We start from the raw sequence: 21,263 nt of genomic DNA, 5'->3' as shown, positions 1-21,263 counted from the left end.
TAATTAATACCTTCATTTGTTTGCATTAACTAAAAGCTTTCTGAAACTAAACATTCACTGTGTATTTGTAGTAGGCACATCTCAGATTCTTGGTAGCCCCTAAATTTGCTTTATAGAGGTCTGGAACCATTAGTCTGAAGTAATGCTACCCTGCTACCCCTCAGTACAAATGAGAAGAGACGGAAGACACTTATCATCTCCTTCTCTTCTTCTAGGATCTTGGTGGTTATACGTGATGGCTAGGATAAGAGTTTTATATGCTTTTATCTATTACTGTCTATTTGAGAAGTATGGTAATGCCTTTAGTATTAAGGAAAGTTTCCTCAAACAAATAAACAAATAAATGCATTTAACTGAAGATAATAAAAACACAAAAGGCAAGATAAATAGAACAAAAATATTTTAAAATATAAATGTCTATAACTGAAAAAAGTAAATTCAAGTCTGTTATGAAATAAATTCATGTTTTCATGAAAGCGTAAAGACAGGATAAACATATATCAACATAATACAATTAGAACCATTACCATAGTATTTACTATCTAATCTTACACACATATATACAAACACATAAATAGCTGCTATGAAGAAATAAATCCTTAACATCCTGTTGAGAGCTTAAAAATAAAGTAGAAGTAGCAAAAGTTATTTATTCAGGGTAATTTGTCCTTGATGACTACTAAAGATGACAACTTTAACTTACTTTACTTACCTATGTAAAATTTTGAGTGAAAGTTTAAGAATGATATCTTACCTGCTAAATTTAAGAACTGGGAGCAAAGACTACCTTAGTGGTTTACAGCAGGAAATCTTAGTAACTATAATCAACATCAAGACTGTAACATTCAAATGATAATAGTGCTTATGTGAAGAATAAAAATATATAATGGCAAAAATAAATGGGTACTGATTAAGACAATTTAAAAGCCTCAAGAAAATACAATACTAATAATTTAAGAATATGAAACATAAATTATAAATCTCAAGTGAAGAATCCTTTTTTATTCTTCATGAAACTTTTATTCAACATCATGAAGGAGTTATTTCAGTAACTTTTAAGTCTCACAGTCTTCTAAGGACATTCATAGCAACAATTTTACCCAACAAAGATGTAATATTCGTAACTGGTAAAAGAGTTCATTGCTTAGAATCCTGACATACTAATGTTGAGTTTAACACATTTGTGTCACTTTCAAATCCTGTATTGTTTCTTCGTTCTGGCTTTCTTAATTTAAGTGTATTTTACCAGTGAGGTTCACTTTTTAGAATACTGGTAGAGGTAAAAGAAATCAACTTCAGCTTTGGATTGCTGGTATCTTCAGACCCAAGGCAAACATGCTCTGCATCTCATTTACAACTCCTTAATGATCTGAACATCTCTAATTAAATATGTGTTTTTATGATGGAAGGATCATGTCTTCTAAGACATATCTTCCCCTTTCCACATGGCCTATAACATTAAATATGTATATATGGACGGTCAATAAATGATTTCTGATTGCCTAACTCTGTAGTTCATAACTTCTTGTGTTCACTTACATATATACTTCCTGTATAGTTCTGGAACTGCTCTATTTTATACAAATGAAGACATTTCCAATTTTTTTTTAAAAATGGAAATTCTTTTTTTGTACTACATAAAAGATTATAATCTTTTGAGGTATATATATATATATAGATAACCCATAGTATTTGGCTTTTAGTACACCATGAGACTTTTTAAAAAGCAGATTTACCTGATTATGTTTTGCTTAGATTAAATTCCCACTCACAAAGACATACTGACTTGATACTAATATCCCAGAATTATCTTCCAGATAAATATACAACAATCAAGGGTTAAGATATGTATTGGCATTTGCACTCCCTTTACAATGGTTTATTACATTCTGAGAACAAGGACTCTGGTCTCTTCTTTCTCTTAAAAAAATTCTTCACAATAGCCAAATACAGAAAATTTGTCTTATATTTGATAAAGCAAGTAACAAAGTTTATACATTGTAGTTTCCTGTTTCTTACTCCCTAAATTAAAAAGAATACTATCAGATTTAAGAGCTATACTATTCTGTACATCATTTTAACCTCTGTACAACTCTAAGAGTTGCGGCAACATGATACAAAGACCAAATGTTTCATTTCTAAAGATAACAATTAAAAAAAATTAGTCTAGCAATGATTAATATTTCTCCATGTACTGTCCTCCAAAAGTGAACTCTGTATTATTCTAAACAGAAATATCTACCTCACAGGTTTATGACTTTTCTGAATTAATCACATCTTTTCTTCATTTTTATAAAACACTTTATGAATGGACTCAGTCAGGTCCCTTGATTACAAAGGATAAGAAACAGAATGCATGACATTCCTACATTCATGTTCAGGATCTTTAATACATCAAAGATTGGATAACTGATTCAGCTTCAATAGAAATCAATAAAAAATGAGTACTTCAAAAGGTACCTAGAAAATATTTTATGTTCTTTTCTCTGAATTAGAAAGCAATCATTTAAATAATGTAAATTTAATGTAAATGTAATGTCTCACTGACTATTTCTTAATACATTGATGATTTCAGAAATTACTGTTGTTTGCAGAGCTATTTGTTCTTAACATTTCCGGAGTGTTAATATTTTAGATTATATTTCTCACCTCATTTCTCTCATCCCAACTACTTTATTCTTTAAATCAGGTGTTTGAATTACCACAAAATTTTAAGTTACTGGTTTGAGGGATGATGTCATTTATACAGAAATTTTTTATGAGGCATCACACTTGCAGCTTTCTTAGATATATATTCCATTAGATATAGTGCATCTATTTTCTGGCTCTAATAAAGCAAAAGAATATATTTACTTCTAGATGTGCTATATTTTAACAATCTTAGATTTCTAGTATAAATCACTCATACTAGCACATTTACCAGATTATTAAAACCAGAAGTCATCAAAAGACTTAAAACTCCCAGTCACTGATTTGATAACTACCATCATATTTTGTTTGATTTTTTAAATGGGGAAACAACCCTGAGATTAAAATAAACCACCTGAATTAATGAACTCTTTAGGACTGAAGTTTCAGGCAATGGAAGCCAGCCATGTCCAGAAACATACCAAGAAACAAACTACAAATACTATAAATTATAAAAAACATCTTAGGCAGGCAAAATGTAGTTCAACAATTCTCAATTCTCCCAGTAACCTACCCATATTACAGAGGAAAAGCATAAATGCATCTTTTACATCAATTTGGGGTAAAAAGAAAAAAGATTTAGTAGTACAGGTTGTCAATCTGCCCTTCTTGGAATCCTAAGTTAATATAGTTTGAAGACACATGTTTTTTGGTGCAAATGGTTCCAAATTCAAGCCAATTTCTTTACTTGAAGCCACTGATAGGAAGTGCATCCAATGAGTATGAACTGCTGATGACATAAGCCCTGAAAAAAGTTAACATTTGGGAGGCAGAAAGAAAAGAAGACAACCTGAAGAGAAGCAGAAAAAATGTGGGGTTCAACTGTGAGACCAGGACATTAAATATTCCTTCTACAGAGATGCCCAGGTTATATAATCTGATGGCAGAACTAGGGGTAAAGAGGAAGATTGTGTGCTAGGGACCAAAATCCGGAGTCAATGTAGGGACATGGAATATTGGCGAATAAAATTTTGAGGTCACAAAACACTGCCCTTAGAGGAAGAACTTTGACATGTGTATTTTAGTAATTATTTGGAAAGAGCAATAGCAAACTAGGAGAAAGGAGATACCACTTTTTGGTGCTAAGGCTCTTTGGTTAAATGAAAATGGAACCGTTTCTATGGTAGATCTTAACTCATCAGGGTAATAAGAAGGGGGGATCAGTTTATAACTGAGGAGGAGGTCTTAATTTAAGGAAAGAGAGGATGAGGTAGACTACATCCTCTAAAAGAAAACAGTCAGGAAACAGTTGAAGGATTTGCTTTTTTTTATGGTTTAGAATAAATGTAAGTGAAGCATAATGAGATAATCTTGTATAAAGTTGCTATAATTTTGGTAAAGAGGCAGAGAACCCATGCATTAGCTGGAAGCTTGTTCAGGATTACAAAAAAATTTTTTTTTAATTTAAAAAAGAAAGACTAGCAGTTATTCATCTGTGGCTAGGGAGGGGTGATCAGGGTCAAATCTAAACCTATTCTCCTTCTGACGGTCTTTGAGAAATACTCCTGAAACTAATGTAAATAAGAAGTATATAATCACTAAATAAAGAATGCTGTAACCTAACAACTGGCAAGTCTCCTTTTTAATTTAAGCCAGCAATTTTCAAGTTGCAGATTTTGACCTGTAAGCAAGTTGAGGAATAAGTTTTGTGGATCTTGACTAGCAATGTGTTTAAAATTAAAGACAAAATACCTCTGTAGTAGAGGTAGATATTATTATGTGTTTATATATGCGTATTAGGTCACAACATGCATTTTATTTCTTACCTTAGGTCACAATCAAAAAAGTCTGAAAGTCTTTTTAAGTTTAATGGTTGCCATCTCAAAATAGGAGTCAATTCAGATTTTAAAAGTTCTTCTAAATTAACTTAATCCAATGTGTGGGCTTAGCCCATTATTTCTTAAACTACAGGTTCAATGAAAAATAAATAATAATTTGAATAATATACTCAAATAAAATTGATTTCATTGATCATAGGTTGATAGAATATCGACTACCTTGTATCAGAGAGCTTAATTATCTATGCTTATAAGCCTGATATAAAAGTTGCCAATGTTACATTTTGAAGGCTGGTTACAATAAAACCTTTTTGCTCAGAAATTACTTTTAATTATTTTTTATCTAAATCTTTCTAAAAGCACTGTATCCATCTTTTTTTAACAAGACAACTTCCTGATTCATGGTCATTACTGAGAAGATCAAGTTTACAACTATGCTTTACATGGCAATGCCTTTAGAAGTTAACTGCTATGCGTAAGGCTGTTCGAAATGATTGGACATGATCCAGGCTTTGCTTCTGAGTTCTGTAGATCTACTTGCAATTTGCTGAAATGTGTATACTCTCAGACTCTGCTAATAGTGTAGAAAATAAACACACAGCAAATGGTGTCAGTTTTATCTACTACAACAACAAAATGTCAAACAACAGGGGAATACAGTGGAACAGTAAGCCACATTAAGTATAATTATGAACAATGTTGGTACAGAGATAGTAAGTGTAAAGAAAACAGAATGCAAAATGATAGGTACGCCATGTTGTATCTTTGTAAAAACTGTAACAGGAGCTGAAGGAGATGAATGCTAGTATACTCACCTGAGAAATGAATTTTTCTAAAGAAGTACAAGTTATATTTTATAGAAACAAGAAAAAGACAATGATTGACTGTGAGGGGTTAGGAGATATTTATGAACACAGTGAGTTTTCAACAGAGATGAGGTGAACAATGGAGGACAGGAGCAGAGAACCAGGAGCTGGTAGCTGTTCTAAAGCATTCCAGGTGGAATAAGTTTGAGGGAGTTTGAGTAGTCCGCTCTGGACAGAGCAAGATACTTAATAGGGAGAAAAAGTATGTAAGCTCATAAAAGTAGGTAGGGTTCAGATGTCAGTCTTTTTGAGGAATGACAGAAACAGACTGTGCTTCAGAAATGTTACTCTAGAAGTAACTCGTGGGGTGGATTGGAAGGGAAAGACCTTGGAAGGGAAATCTAAGAGACATTCAATATGTGAAAGATATAGGTGAATAGCTAAGTAGATGCTATAAATTTAATTGTTTTTGAAAAGTGGTAATGTTACTATTATGCAGTTATCATACCAAACTTTAGACAGGAATATTTAGCTCAAAAGGGATTAACATTTGGCATGTTTAAGATCACAAATAAACCGTAAAATATGAAATCAAAGACAACAAAATTCACATGCTGATATTTGTTATTTAAGTATTTTAATAAATCTGATTAAGTATTAAATTCTTATTAGCTATTCAACTGACCTCTACTACATTAGGCTGTACGCATAGAGAATTTTAGCAACATTTATTTTATAATATTCATTATATTCTAGAAAAACATTTTCTAACAACACTAGGAATGGCATATTTTTTGATTATGTTCTTACAACCAATGATGTAAAACACTTTAATTTTAACTAATCTGGTCTCACCATACTTCTTCCACATTGCACTCTAAATTAGCCAAATACTTAACTTCACTAAACTTGAAGTGTTTTTTCCTTCTGCCCTTGTGCTAAAAACACACATGATCCTCTAATACTCTGGATTCACACAGCACCTTTTCTTAAGGATACTACACTGTCACTGTATCATTAGTCAATCATATTCTCCATGATGTCATAAACTTGATAAAATCACAAACTATGTTGTGTCTGCAGCACCTAGCAGAGTGCACAGGATACTGAAGATGGCCAGAAATATTTACTGAATGACTAGTGTAACTATTAGAATAAACTTGTGGTCTTTCAATAAATTTTCCCAACTGAAAATTATTTTCTAAACTCTGAAAGCAGTTTTTAGTTGTTCTATATTAAAAATTACAGATAAGTTTATCTACAAAGTGAAAAGATAGGAGAAAAGATTTCATAATTTACATGCAACAAGTATAAAATATTTTAAAAGTAATTTCAGTCCTGTTATATATTTATATTTAATATATCATATATTAATATCTAATTATACTAGATAAAAATAAGCACTCACAAATATTAAATATCCTAGTAAAAATATTTTATTTGGCTAATCTTATACTACATTTATAAATATTGGATAAAAACTAATTAAATAATTCAAAACTCGATCTAGTTCAGTCTTTTGAAACATATATAAAAATATTTAAATGGCAGTGGGAAATGCAAATTTTAGGTCTCTTGCAACAGAATAAGGAATCTAGTTATCAGGTCCATCTATATAATATTTTAATTTAATATCTATATCAGGCTTAGCAAACTACAGCCAGTAGGGTCAAATTTGCCCTGCCTGCCACCTATTTTTGTATATAAAGTTTTATTATAATACAAGGACACACAATCAATATTGTCTATGGTTGTTTTTGTACTACAATGTTACAGATACGTGGCTCACAAGGCCTAACATATTTACTATGTAGGCCTTTATGTAAAAAGTTTGCTGACCCCAGATGTATATCATGTCATACTTTATTCAACATGAAACAAAGTGCCACCCACCTTGCAGGTGTAGTCATTATATAGTTTTATTCTGTACAATTTAGGTCATTGTAAACTGGTTTATTTAATGAAGAAAAAATACAAAAGACAAAGAGTTGGTTTATAGCAACTGAAAAAACCATATGACAGATGAAACAGGCAGAAGAGAAGATTTTAAGAAAATCTTGTTTTAAGCATCATGGTTTTGATATTGACATTAGCACTCCAAAGATTTCATCAATGTTCAGCTATCAAATTACTATGAGGAAGAACCATGAAAAGAAACAGGTTTTTCAAATATATGCATGTATATGCATGACTGGGGCATTGTGCTATACACCAGAAATTGACACACTGTAATTGACTATACTTTGATTTAAAAAAAAAAAAAAAGAAAGAAAAGAAAAGAAACATGTTTTCTAGGAAGTCTATTATGTAAATGATAACTTGCTACTACCCAATACAGAAACTAGGAAGCAGCCATCAAATGATCCTTTCCTTGATACATATATTAATAAAAATGAGTGGTGATTATGTATGTTCATGTATAACTGAAAAATTGTACTCTACACTGGAATTTGACACAACATTGTAAAATGACTATAACTCAATAAAAAAAAAGTTTAAAAAAGATGAGTGGTGGAAACACAATCCAACTTACCCCAAGGAACTAGAACAAGAAGAACAAACTAAGCCCAAAGTTAGCTGAAGGAAGGAAATAACAAACACCAGAGCAGACATAAATGAAATAGAGTAAAGAAAATAAAAAAGATCAATAAAAGTAAGAGTTGAAAAGATAAATAGACCAGCCTTTAGACAGACGACCAAGTAAAAAAGAAGACTCAAATAAAAAAATTATAAATGGAGGAGACATTACAATTGATACCACACAAATACAAAGAATTGTAAGAGAATATGATGAGCAATTTTGCACCAAACAAATTGGACAATCTAGAAAGATGAAGAAATTCCTAGAAACATACAATCTAGGATACAAGATTAAAATTATGAAGAAACAGAAAATCTGAAAAGACCATTTACTAATGATTGGTCCCCAAAACCTCCCAACGAAGAAAAGCGCAGAATGTACAGCTTCACTGGTAAATTCTACCACACATTTAAAGAGGAATTAATACCAATTCTTCTCAAACTCATCTAAAGATAGAAGAGGAAGGAACACTTCTAAACTCACTTTACAAAGCCAACACTGATATGAAAATTACAAAAACCAGACAATGGCACGACAAGGAAAAAAAATTTACCATATCCCTGATCAACAGAGAACCAAAGGTCTTCAACAAACATTAGGAAACTAAATTCAACAATACGTTAAAAAGATCATACACCATAATCAAATGTGACTTATTGCAGGAATGCAAGGATGGTTCAACACCCACAAATCAATGTGATATATACCACATTAACAAAATGAGTGATAAAAATCATACAATTATCCCAATAGATGCAGAAAAAGCGTTTGACAAAATTCAATATTCATTCATGATAAAAACTCTCAACAAACTGAGTATAGAGGGAATGTACAACATAATAAAGACCATCTATGACAAGCCCAGAGCTAACATTATACTCGATGGAAAACTAAAAGGTTTTACTCTAAAATAAGGAACAAGGTAAGAATGCCTACTCTCGCCACTTTTATTCAACAAGCACTGAAAGTCCTGGCCAAAGCAATTAAGCAAGAAAAAGAAAGAAAAGGCATCCAAATCAGAAAGGAAAAAATAAACTATCTCTATTTGCAGATGACATTATATACAGAAAACTAACAACTTGGCCCCAAACTGTTAAACTAATAAACAAATTCAGTAAAGTTGCAGGATACAAAATCAATATACAAAAATCAGTTGTGTTTTGATACACTAACAATAAACTCTCAGAAAGAGAAATTAAGAAAATCCCATTTACAACTGCATAAAAAAGAATACAATATCTAGAAATAAACTTAACCAAGGAAGAAAAAGATCTATATACTGAAAACTATTAAAGACACTGATCAAAGAAACTGAAGAATACATAAATAAATGGAAAGATTCCATATTCATGGACTGCAGGAATTGACACTGTCAAAATGTCCACACCACCCAAGGCAATCTATAGATTCAGTACAATCCTATCTCTATCAAAATGGCAATGGTATTTTCCAGAGAAATATAACAAACAATTTTAAAATCTGTCTGGAACCACAAAATAACCAAATAGCCAAAGCAATTCTCAGAAAGAAGAACAAAGATGGGGGCATCACACTTTCTGATTTCAAATGATAACACAAGGCTATTGTATGTAAAGCAGTATGGTATTGGCATAAAAACAGACACACAGATAAATGGAAGAGAACAGAGAGCCCAGAAATAAACTCATGCATAGTGGTCAATTAACTTACAAAAAAGGAGTCAAAAATATTCAGTGGGGAAATGACAGTCACTTCATTAAATGGTGCTGTAAAAAGTGGACAGCCACATGCAAAAGAATCAAACTGGGCCACTATCTTACCCCATACACAAAAATCAACTCAAAAGTGATTAAAGACTTGAACTTGAAGCCTGAAGCCATAAAACTCCTAGACAATAACATAGGTCCTTGATACTGGTCCTGGCAATGATTTTTTGGATTTGATACCAAAAACAAGGGCAAAGAAAGCAAAAATAAACAAATGGGACTACATCAAAGTAAAATATTTTGCACAGCAAAGGAACCCATCAACAAAACAGGAAGGCAAGCTATTAAATGGGAGAAAATATCTACAAATCCTTTATTGGTAAGGAGCTAATATCTAAAATATCTGAAGAACTCATAAAACTCAATACAAAAATTAACCAAGCCTGATTAAAAAATGGGCAGAGAATCTGAGTAGACATTTTTCCAAAGAAGACATACAGGTGGCCAATAAGTATATAAAAAGGTGCTCAACATCACTAATCATGAAGGTCAATCAAAACCATGAGATATCACCTCACACCTGTTAGAGATATCTACATTCCCGTGTTCACTGTAGCATTATTTATAACAGCCAAGACATGGAAACATCCTAAGCTGTTTAGTCCACTGATAGATAAATGGATAAAGATAACATGGTATATACATATATACAATGGAATATTTCTTAAAAATAAAAAAAGAAGGAAATCCTGCCATTTGCAAAAACATGGATTAACTTCAGGAGCATTATGCTAAGATAAACAAGTTAGACAGAGAAAAACAAATACTGTATGATATCACTTATATGTAGAATCTAAAATAAAAACAGAATTCATAGAAACTAAGTACAGACTGATAGTTGCCACAGGTGGGAGGTGAGTGAAATGGGTAAAGGTAGTCAAAAGATAAAAACTTACAATTATAAAATAACTAAGTTCTGGGAATACAATGTACAGCATGAAGTGATGGAAGTTAACTAAACTTATGGTGGTAATCATTTTGCAATAAATACATACAGTTGGCCCTTCATATCTGTGAATGAGGAATACAGATACAAAGAACTGACTGTACTATCCCATTTTATATAAGGGATTTGAAAGTATCTTTGGATTTTGATATCTGTGGGGGTCCTGGAACTGACTCTCTGTGGATATTGAGAGATGACTGTGTATCAAATCATTACTTTATACACCTTAAACTAATACAATGTTATATGTTAACTATATCTCAATAAAACTGGAATGAAGTAAATGGTGACAGCAATGTCTCGAGATATACACTGAATATAAAGTATGTATAAACAAATGAGACTTATTTTCAAAAATTACTTTTTTCATTAAATAAACTCAATTAAAATGGGATGACTGCATTTCTTTATATGAAAAAAGGGGACAAAGTTTAGCTGTTATTTTAAGATTCATTTTGGTCCTCAAAACTTCATAAAATAGGAAGGAAACTGGTTTCTCTCTTTCAAAAGTGAATGAAATCTGAATTGTAGCTTTGTAGCTTTGAAAGGCTATGATCTGCTCAAGGCTCTGATTCCAATGTTCTTTGTATTACAACTTATAATAGGCTTAATGGAGAATTTTCAATAGTACAATAGTATTCAGACAATGCTACTTTTTTGGGTGGAGAAGGGGATTCAGATTTTAAAAATTCATATTATATTGTATCATATTGTGTCATAGTACAGTATAGCATATACCTACTTGATATTATGCTATGATACATTATACTATCTATTATTATATATGATGATACATTATACTATTACTATAATATTAACTTATTATTGCTATAATAATATTATTATATTAACTGCTTAATGTAATATTATGATATACTATATAGTATGTTACAATATAAAGTAGGTATTCATTTTTTTAATGTCTGTATCAGGCTCTTGTGAGGGAAAGTTTCAGTAACAATTTTTACAATAAGAGAGAACTTAGTATGTTAGAGTAATGAATATTTCTTCATAAATGGGTTCTCTCAGAATTAATTATTTGTTATCTTCTCACCCCTCAATCATATAACTATTTCTACAGATAGGAAAACCTAATAGAAGCTATGTCCTTGACTGGCTTGAGATAACGAATGGGAAGGAAAGAGAATACCACTAGCAAACTTTATTACATCTAATTTTTATGAAAAAATTCTATTAATGAATCTCTTTAAATCAATTATCAATGATCTACCAAGCAAAATTTGGACACCCAAAATTCTATAAATGGAAACCATGGGCAAGTTTTTTCAAAATACTGCTCTAAAATCACAACAGCTAAGTATGCCAACTTCTGTAATAAATATTTTCCAAAAATTTCTTAAAAATATCACTAATAGTAATATCTTTACAGAAGCTAAAAATCTGAGTTTTTTAGAAAAGTATTTTATATATTGTTCAAATGAGCCAAAATAAAATTCTACTGCAGCATTAAGGATTCAAAATATTACAATCATATCTACTTCACTGAGAATTTCTCAATTTTATATTTCATAAATTATGCCAAAAATCCACTCTCAGAAACAGTACTTTCTCTTAGACTTACAGCAGCCTAGAGCCCTAAACACAATCCAACTAGATTGCTCAGTAAAATGCATCCAGCTAACATATTTTAGTGATCAACATTCTGTAGTATAATTAACTTAGTAATAACTGAGTTGAAATAATAGCCTCTAATAATGATCACACAATCATTAACTAATTAAATGAGCACTATGTTTTAAACGTTGTTGACTATTAGAGCTGTTAGATAACTCTTTAAAGGTCATGATCTCAAACAATAAATGGTATGAGATATTTCTTGAAAGCACTAAGTGCAAGAGATGGAAAACAATACACTATTTAGAAGGAAGTAAGGGGAGGAAGAAAAAAAGTGATCTCTTTGGATATAAAACTATCATATTTTGAGACACTCTGGAATTTTGAGAAACCAAAATTAAATTGTTAAAGTGTGTAATTACTAGTAATAAGCTGTTAACAACACATAAGGCATGTTAGTTGATGATCATGCCAGATTTAAAGATGGCATAAGTTTATTATTTTAACTTAGAGACATATTATACATAGGGTGTATTAGGGTAATATTCTGAGTAAAAACATTTTAACCACAAAGGTATTGTTTTTGGCAGTTTTGAAAGTACGTTTTAACAGAAGACATTTTAAAATATTTAAAGATTTTACAAAGGTTATGTTGGTGCCCCCCACTCCCATCCCTCCTTGGCAAGGAAGAAAGAAGGTGATGGCAAAAAGGCTGGGAAGATAACAGAAGCAGGAAATGAGAACAGAACTGATTCTGAGCCAATCTTGTAACAGCTACACAGAAAAATAAAGGTAAAGAATAAATTAAACAGACATGAATATGAGTGGGTCTCTTTTGGAGCTGAACAAAAACTAAGCAGTTATTACAAAATTAAGGGAACAATTGAAAATTATGTAGCTTTTGAGCTAGGGTCTACTGGTGGGAACATAAAAAATGAATATGTAATTTTAATCTGCACACAAAAGCCTTTTCTAACATGAGATCAATACAGGTTATTCATTCAACAGGCATTTAATATGCTCTTTTTAGGTACTAGGTAATATGCTAGGTACTAGGAATATACACATATCCCCATAGATATATAAATAAATTTAACAATTTCACTTTACATTTAATATGTTCACACCAAATAAAAAAATACGTAATCTATAATAGGAGTCATAAATCTATACCCCTACTATTCAGAATTTATCAGCTTAAAGTATATTCAAGGAATTTAAAATTACCCTAAAGAATGAATATTTTAATTATGGAAATCAGGGAAAATACTTAAATGATGAAATTTTATGGCTCTTCCAAGAAAGTAAAACCTACCAAGAATTCTGGCCCTAGGAATCAACAACGAAAGTATACCAGCAATATTCAATCTTTACTTAGAAAAACATCAGTATGACAGAATATGTGATCTTCTGTGACTCTCCAAAGAGTATCTCAAGTAATATGTACTACAAAGGGTCAGTAATCCAAAACTAGGCTTCCTATGTATGTAATTTTAAAAATCCACAATTATGTAACTCTGCTATTACGAACTTAGTAGCAGAGATCTAAAATAAAACCAAAACTAGTACATTACTGAAAAACAGATATTAATTCTAAGGTATAAATAAAGCCACAAGATATATATATGGGATCCTGAAATGAATCTAAGTGTTGATGAAAAGGTCCACTTACTACAATTTCATGTATGTTGCTATATGTGTGTGTATATACATACATGCACATGCATACACACAGGCACCGTACTCTAACAGGCAGACAGCACCCATATTAGTTACTTACTCACTATCATCAATATATCAGATATATACATTTGTGTTAAAGATACATTTAAGAGAAACACTGGATTAGTACTAAAAAGTTTATATTCATAAGTAATGAAACTATGTGAGAAAAAAAACAGGGGAAGTAATACAGCAGTTACTAATTAGGAGCTATATTCATTTCTTGATGTTCAGTTTTAAGAATTCTTTGTTAGAACAGAGCTTAGAAAGCAAGGTTGGCATGAGCTGACAGAGGGCAGGGGAGAAAAAGATGGTCCAGATCAAGGGGACAAGAGGGTACCACTTTCCATCTTTCCATCTGACTCTTCTAAAATTGTATAACTATACTTTTCCATAAACCACTTCCAAACTTTCAGTGAAAATTAAGACAATCTTTATCTAAAACAAAACAATTCTAGTGCTAGTCACTGCATTCTCACAATCTCTTTTATATAAACAATTCTGAAAATATGCATTCAAATTAAATACTAAAAACAATTTATTAATTAAAGCTGAGGTCTTAATTAATTTTTATAGGTCTTACTGCCATAATTTAAAACCTGAAAGCTTCACTAAAACAGTACAAATGTTAGTGATTCAGAGGCAATCTTTTTTCATTTTTGAAAGAAAAAACCAAATAAACTAACAGTGAAAAAGTAAACATTTGAGAAGACCAAGTAAGAATAAGAACAGTTGATTCATGACAAGTTATTTCTTTGAAAAGAGTTCTTAGTAGTAATACTATGTTTTCAATGAGCTTTTTTTGATGACAAGGTAAAACAGCATTTTACAAAAATAATAATCAATACACCTTCTATATTTCCTTATACATCGCAGTGCAGTTATACGACACAACTTTCTGTGAAGATCGCAATGTTCCCTACCTGCGTTAATAAGGTAGCTACTTGCCACATGCAGCTACAGACGATGTGAATTTCCAACTTTATTCAGTTGAAACTTGAAATTATTTAAATAGTGTTAAGAGGCTAGTGACTATCATATTGAACAGCACAACTCTAGTTTCATATATGTTTACAAGTAAGTATAAATCTAAATTCTTAATGAACTTTTCCACAGAATGTAAACTTGAAATAAACTATTACCTCTGTTGCCTTAAAAACTGTATCTCAATTGATACTGAACAGATCAAACAGGTCTTACGAGACAGCATCATCAAATTATATATACATATTAAAAACAGTATAGAAAAGAACACAAAATTATATTTTCTGTACAAACTGCCACTGTATTTTCAGCATTTAAGATCTTTTTTTATCTTTTGGAAACAATACTATTCAGGTAACGAGAGAATTTAACTCAACAATCATGCAAAAAAACCCAAAATCAAAACCAAAAAAAAACACCCAACCAAACACACCAAAAAAACCTTACAAACTGATAATTTAACCTAATTTAAGAGGTAAATACCATTCCCTATTACTTTCCCATAGAAAAAGACAAAACTATATATTTTTTAAAATAAAACATTTTTAACTAACCACTTCCTCCACAAAAAGATGAAATAATTTTTTACATAACTTTCTAAACTATATAAATTCAAACTATTCATCAATAATTAACTTGGAGATAGGTCTGTGAGAAAATAGTATTATGAGACACTTAATACTCTTAAAAGAATTTATAATATTGACTTTTGTATCCCACATAGCTTTACTAAGATATTAGAAATTAAAATTCAATTCATGACCTCACCGTAGAATGGACTATCTCTACAATCAAAATGACTTTACAAAGTTGTTTAATCCATCTATTTTAGTCATCCATTCTAATCATTCATTTGAGCAGCCAGCAACTTTCAAAAATACTGAAGTAACAGCAAAAAGAACTTTTTTTCTGTGTAACAATAGTAAAAATCATGACTACAGTGAGTAGTTTAAGTAGAGGTGGGAGAAAAAGAATTTTCATTGAGAACTTTTTATCAATATTACTGCAAATAATTCATTGTTGTTTTATATAAATGCTATATTTTCATACAGTATTTTTTCAATTTTTATAAATTTCCATTTTTTTATCCTTAGTAACCCTAAAACTTAAAAGAAAACTGATTAGAATAAAGATGACATCAGAATTAGTATTCTTACCTTTATTTGATTTTGATGGTTTATTCTTGATAGGTTTAAGGGAACTTCTTGATTTATCCTCTCTATCTTTAATAAGTTTCTGAACATCATCCAGAGACAGTTTTTGCAGGACAACTACAGGCTTAGCTCCTTTATTTAGATCTTCAACTAATCCCATTTTTTCTACTTTGTCTTTCTGCTCTCCTTTCATTTCCATTTTCTTTGTCTCCTGAGTAATATTGCCATCTTTATCCCTCTTGATTTTTGGAATGACAAAATTTTTCAATGCACCAGACCTGCCCCCCAACAAGTAACTTGGAAATTCTGCCTTATTGTCAGGGTGTGTTTTATTACTGTCTACTTTACTCTTGTTAACCTCTGTCCTTTTGTCATCTTTACTATTTGGTGATTTAAAACCAGGCTTATCAGGTCTTGATTTGCTAGTATCTCCTTGTTTAACACGAGGACTGTCAGGTCTTGATTTTTGCTCCCCAGAAGACGGTCTTTCCCTTGAAAGGTCCCCTGATTCATGTCTGTGTTTTCTTTCTAGTTTATCAGCTTTTGAACCATCAGATTTAATGCCATGTTCATTTCTACTAGAGGATCTTAATGTTTCTGGTCTTCGAACCCTAGATTGATCCCCCCGATGTCGCTCTGATTCACTCCTGTCAGCTGACTTTTGTTTATTATCATGGTCACGTCTTAGTGACTCAGAAACAGATCGCCCATCAGGTCTCTGCTTTAAGGCTTCAGCTCGTTCTGATTTTAACCGAGGTGAATCAGATTTAATATCCTGTTTATGTTTAGACACTTCAGGTTTTTTCTCTGTTGATGGCTTTCCAGAATCCCTCCTATTTTCATGCCTATGTTTTGGTGTTTCAGGCCGACCTTCATTTTTTTGCTTTGGAGTTTCAGGTCGACCCTCACCTTTCTGCTTTGGAGTTTCAGGCCGTCCATCGCCCTTTTGTTTTGGGGTTTCAGGACGCCCATCACTCTTTTGTTTTGGAGTTTCAGGTCGGCTTTCACCCTTTTGCTTTGGGGTTTCGGGTCTTGACTTTGTTGTTTCTGATCTGCCATTATTTTGTTTGTTGTCATTTGGTTTTGTGTCAGACAGTCTATTTTCATTCTGTTTAGGCTCAGCTGTGGTGCTCTCATTTTGTTTGGATTCGACAGTTCTGCTCTCATTCTGTTTAGGTTCTTCTGTTTGTGTCTCAATTTTAGTTTCTAACTTAGTTTCACTAGGTTTTGTCTCTACCAACCTGTTTTCATTTGGTTTAGATTCTGCCAATCTACTTTCATTTTGTTTCACTTCACTCTTTGAAAGCTCAGGATCAGACTTTTTTTTAGGAGTCTCAGGATGGTTTTCTGGTGTAGATTTAAGATTTCCAATAATATCTTCCTGAAGAACAGAAATAGGTGCATCATTACAATGTTTGATTTCTTCAGGCTTTTTAATGGAGTCTGAATCCTGAGTTATAGAAGCCTGAGAGTCCACTCTTCCTGCCTGATGAAGATCAATGCTAACCATTAATGCTGGCCTTGACCCATTTCCCGTAGAACCCGTCTCCTGAGAAGCTGGTCTATTACCTCCTGTAGCACCCCCAGCCTCCTGTGGGTAAGAATCTTGCTTTCTTTTTTTCAAAGGCTTATCTGAAATTCAAAGATAAATATTCAGTATCAGTAATAGACATATATTCTTATCTTATTAAAAACCATATGGACTTTGTCTAATTTTTAAAGTCACAATGTTTTTTTTTTTAATGTGGTGAATGCAAATGTCAATATGCATATATAAGATAGTAGGCACAAATGGTATAATACTTTTAAACCCAGGTTTGAGAAAATATTCATGCTTGCTGCATCTCAATAAATATTAGTGACTATAGTATAAGGATCATTTAAACTGCTAACCTAAAAAAAAGTACAAAGAGCCCCATATCTGCCAACCCACTCAACAGGAAACTAAGCTTTTGCCATGTGAAAAAAAAGTACGGAAAAGAATAAAACTTGAGAGAAAAAAGAAATCATGCCACTAGAAAAAAGGTAAGTGAGGAAGTAAGAAAAAAGAAAAAAAAAGAATTTAACAGCTTATCATTAAACTTTGATCTAGAATTCAAATTCTTCAAGGTGTCAATAGCACAAAGGGAATATAAAAGCTAACATACAGTTAGAAGTATATTTAGATAAGAAAACAAGTATAAAAATGAGAAGCATGTAATAAGATCTTTTTAGATAAATCCTGTCTTAAGCAACTTCACCTGAAGAAAAATGCTTTAGCTCTTCAACAAAGCTCTGGAGGTCTACATATTGGCTCAGTAAGAAATAATTTACAGTATTCTGCAATATAAAGACAAAAATACACACAAGCACAAATCCACCCAAAATAAAAATATCATGGTATTTTTAACAGCTATGTATTTCTGTGCATGATTCCACTTGACTCAAGAGGCTTCTAGGTCATTTTCTATAAACTGAATCTATAGTTAGACCTTGCGAATTCTAACATTATATATAACTACAACATTACAATACCTTGACGTTTTGCTTGCTTTAGTATTTACTTGATGAATTGCCTGACTGTTAAAAAAAGTCATTTTTAATCATTTTTTTTCAGGAGAATCTTTAGATTCTTGTATAGTATTCATTAATGTGATATCATTTCAGGAAAACATGATTACAAGGCAAAAAGTTAAACTGACCACTAAAAACCAACTCCTTATTATTAGGAAACCAGGTTCTGAAAAAGTTTTTAACAATAGTAATGCTTTTATATACCAAAGTTCCATCATTTTGTTTTCAATGTGAGAAGCAGCAGTTCATTTCAGCTTAAAATCGAATTGATTATTACTAAAATTTACTTCAGATATCTGCTAGTAATTTTTTGTGGAACTAAGCTACTCTGCTTTTTCAGTTATGCAGAAGTCAATTCTATTGTCACATATACTCCATTTGCAAAACAACTACACGATGATAATAATATGTTATCATTAGACTCTTTTCTCTAGTTAAAAGTAATCTGGTAAGAAGTTATATGAAGTTTTCTGCACCAGTACCTGAGAAAAGCACTCAGAATACTAGATTAGTGTTTATAAAATTCTGTTTTTGAATGTTCTGCCATACAAAATAATCTTTATATCTTGAATAATTACCTCATAAATAGGATGCTTTATTATTACCTTATCCTTTAAACTTTTCTGATGAGCATCTAGAAAAAAATTTTAAACATCTAGAAATTTAAATAGTATAATCTAATCTAAGATTTTTATATTTTTCAATGAAAAATGCTTTAAGAAAGTCATTAAAATGCTAACCTAAGCACACTTAAGAACTATAATGACACAGATTTCAGGCATCTGAAGATTTCTCTTAAGAGATCTATGGCCCATCCTTTTATTAATATGAATCTGTCTTTCAGAAAAACATTAAAATATCTTGAAAGCTATTTTAAATTTTAAAGGATTACAAAGTACTTAATAATTAATAGATCATCAACTCCTTCCAATTTATCTTTCACTATTAAAATGAAAATTTAGCAAAGAATTTAATTTCAAAGAAATTATCATGTCTAAGATATCAAAGTATAGATGCTATGATTATTTATAATAAAAACATATGGAAAGCTTTTGTACATGAGTGATGTATTAAGGTCAGGAAAGATCTTACAATTTTTTCCACTATGCATAAAATATTGCTAAATACAAAGTTTTAATTTTTCAACTAATGAAAAGTACTTCACCTCTTCTGTAAAACCTGGAAACATTCCATTACTGCTGCAAGAATTCTTGAACATGTTAAGAGCATGCAGGTTCTGATTCACTTGATAGGATTCAGTTCCACCATGAACTTATTCCCGTAAAGTGGCTCTAAATCTGCACAGATCATTTTTGTCTATTCACCTTTATTATCAGTCTTCACATCATAACCTTCACCTAATGATGGAAAGCCATCTCTATGAAGAATAACTTTAATATTTGGCACACTATTACCTGTAGGCCCTCTTAAGCACTGGGAACCATAAGATTAGCTATCAGAATGCATATATTCCTGAAGAAAATGCATACAAAAAGATACCATTATTTTAAGACCAACAACACTTGTCATCTTGATGCTGATATTGTGAAAATAAGATCTGGCCCTTAAATAAACTGTGAACTCAATTATGCTTATATCACTTGCTTAAATCTACTAGAAGTGATAACTGAAAACACTTAAAGCAGAAAGCACAACAATTGTATACACAATAGCCAATTATAAAAACTGAAAATATCCCATCCCTAAACTACAATACAGGCTAAATGGCTAATTGTCCTATTCCTGTTCAAAATTCTAGTCTCTTATTCCAAATGACAGTAGGTAAAATTTTACTTCTTAAAAGGGTTACAGTATAAGAATATTTTAACATTATAAAAACCATTAGCGAAGCTAGGCCATTCCTTATACTTGCTAACATGGAAAGTGGACCTTGGGAAAAGATGAAATAGGCAAAGATGAACAAAGAACCCCCCCCCTTTAACAAAAGAAAGCAGGAATTTTCAGCACATGAAGATATTAATGTCTATGGTAGCTCATCCCAGAAGCAAAGATGAATAGCCTTTTAAAATTAATTTATGTAATTATAGATGTTAACAGTTTGAGCAAAGGATTGAGAAAAAAGTCCTTTAGGAATATTACAAAATATTAGGTGGCAGAGAGTTAACCTATCAGTGTATATAAAACTATCCAAAGAATAGAGAACAAGCCAAAGGGACATAAACATCTGGCAGCCAGAAAAGTGTCTTCTATGTGTGGAACAGAGGTATATTAGGTTACACCAAAGCCTAGGTAAAATGTTTCTTAAGAGTATTCGATCCCATTTCTTAAATTCCATAATTATCAAACAATCATGCTTGCTGAACTTCCTTATCTTATTTACAAGGTATAGGTTTTTTATTTCTGGTCTATTGAGGGGAATGCTTCATTCATTCATAACAAATGAATATAATGGGAAACAAGCTCAGAACTTAGAGCAGAGCTCTTAGTAAAACCATGTAGACCAGAACAGTAGTCTTGTTAGTTCCTTACCACCACCAAAACAATAGTTATAAAAAAGTTCTCAGTGCCAAACTTTAGACTACAGTAAATATCAATTTTATAATTTAGTCCTAAAATGTAGTGATAACTAGTGATAAATTCATTTCAAAGAAGTATTTCATCTCTCAAGGGCTGACTATAAAACTACCACTTAGAAAATTTTGCAACATACCAAACCTTTAATCTTTCCATATAAGTGCTTGTATATAAAACACTATCTCAACACACAATG

At 31.5% G+C, this 21,263-nt stretch overlaps 1 protein-coding gene across 5 annotated transcripts in view; it reads right to left on the bottom strand.

The window, feature by feature from the left end:
• NIPBL (NIPBL cohesin loading factor) overlaps positions 1 to 21,263 on the bottom strand; it is a 175,427-nt gene that overhangs the window by 63,295 nt on the left and 90,869 nt on the right. For 4 of the 5 annotated variants that reach the window (XM_074357167.1, XM_074357180.1, XM_074357185.1 and 1 more), the window contains one exon: positions 15,983 to 17,611. The exons of the other annotated variant lie outside the window; for it this stretch is intronic. In XM_074357167.1, coding sequence (XP_074213268.1) covers positions 15,983 to 17,611 — 1,629 coding nt within the window. The remainder of the gene's footprint in view (positions 1 to 15,982; positions 17,612 to 21,263) is intronic. 5 annotated transcript variants of the gene reach the window in all.

Source organism: Camelus bactrianus, chromosome 3, assembly GCF_048773025.1.
Source record: "Camelus bactrianus isolate YW-2024 breed Bactrian camel chromosome 3, ASM4877302v1, whole genome shotgun sequence".
Classification (NCBI taxonomy): Eukaryota; Metazoa; Chordata; class Mammalia; order Artiodactyla; family Camelidae; genus Camelus; species Camelus bactrianus.
This window is presented reverse-complemented; position numbering and strand designations above follow the sequence as displayed.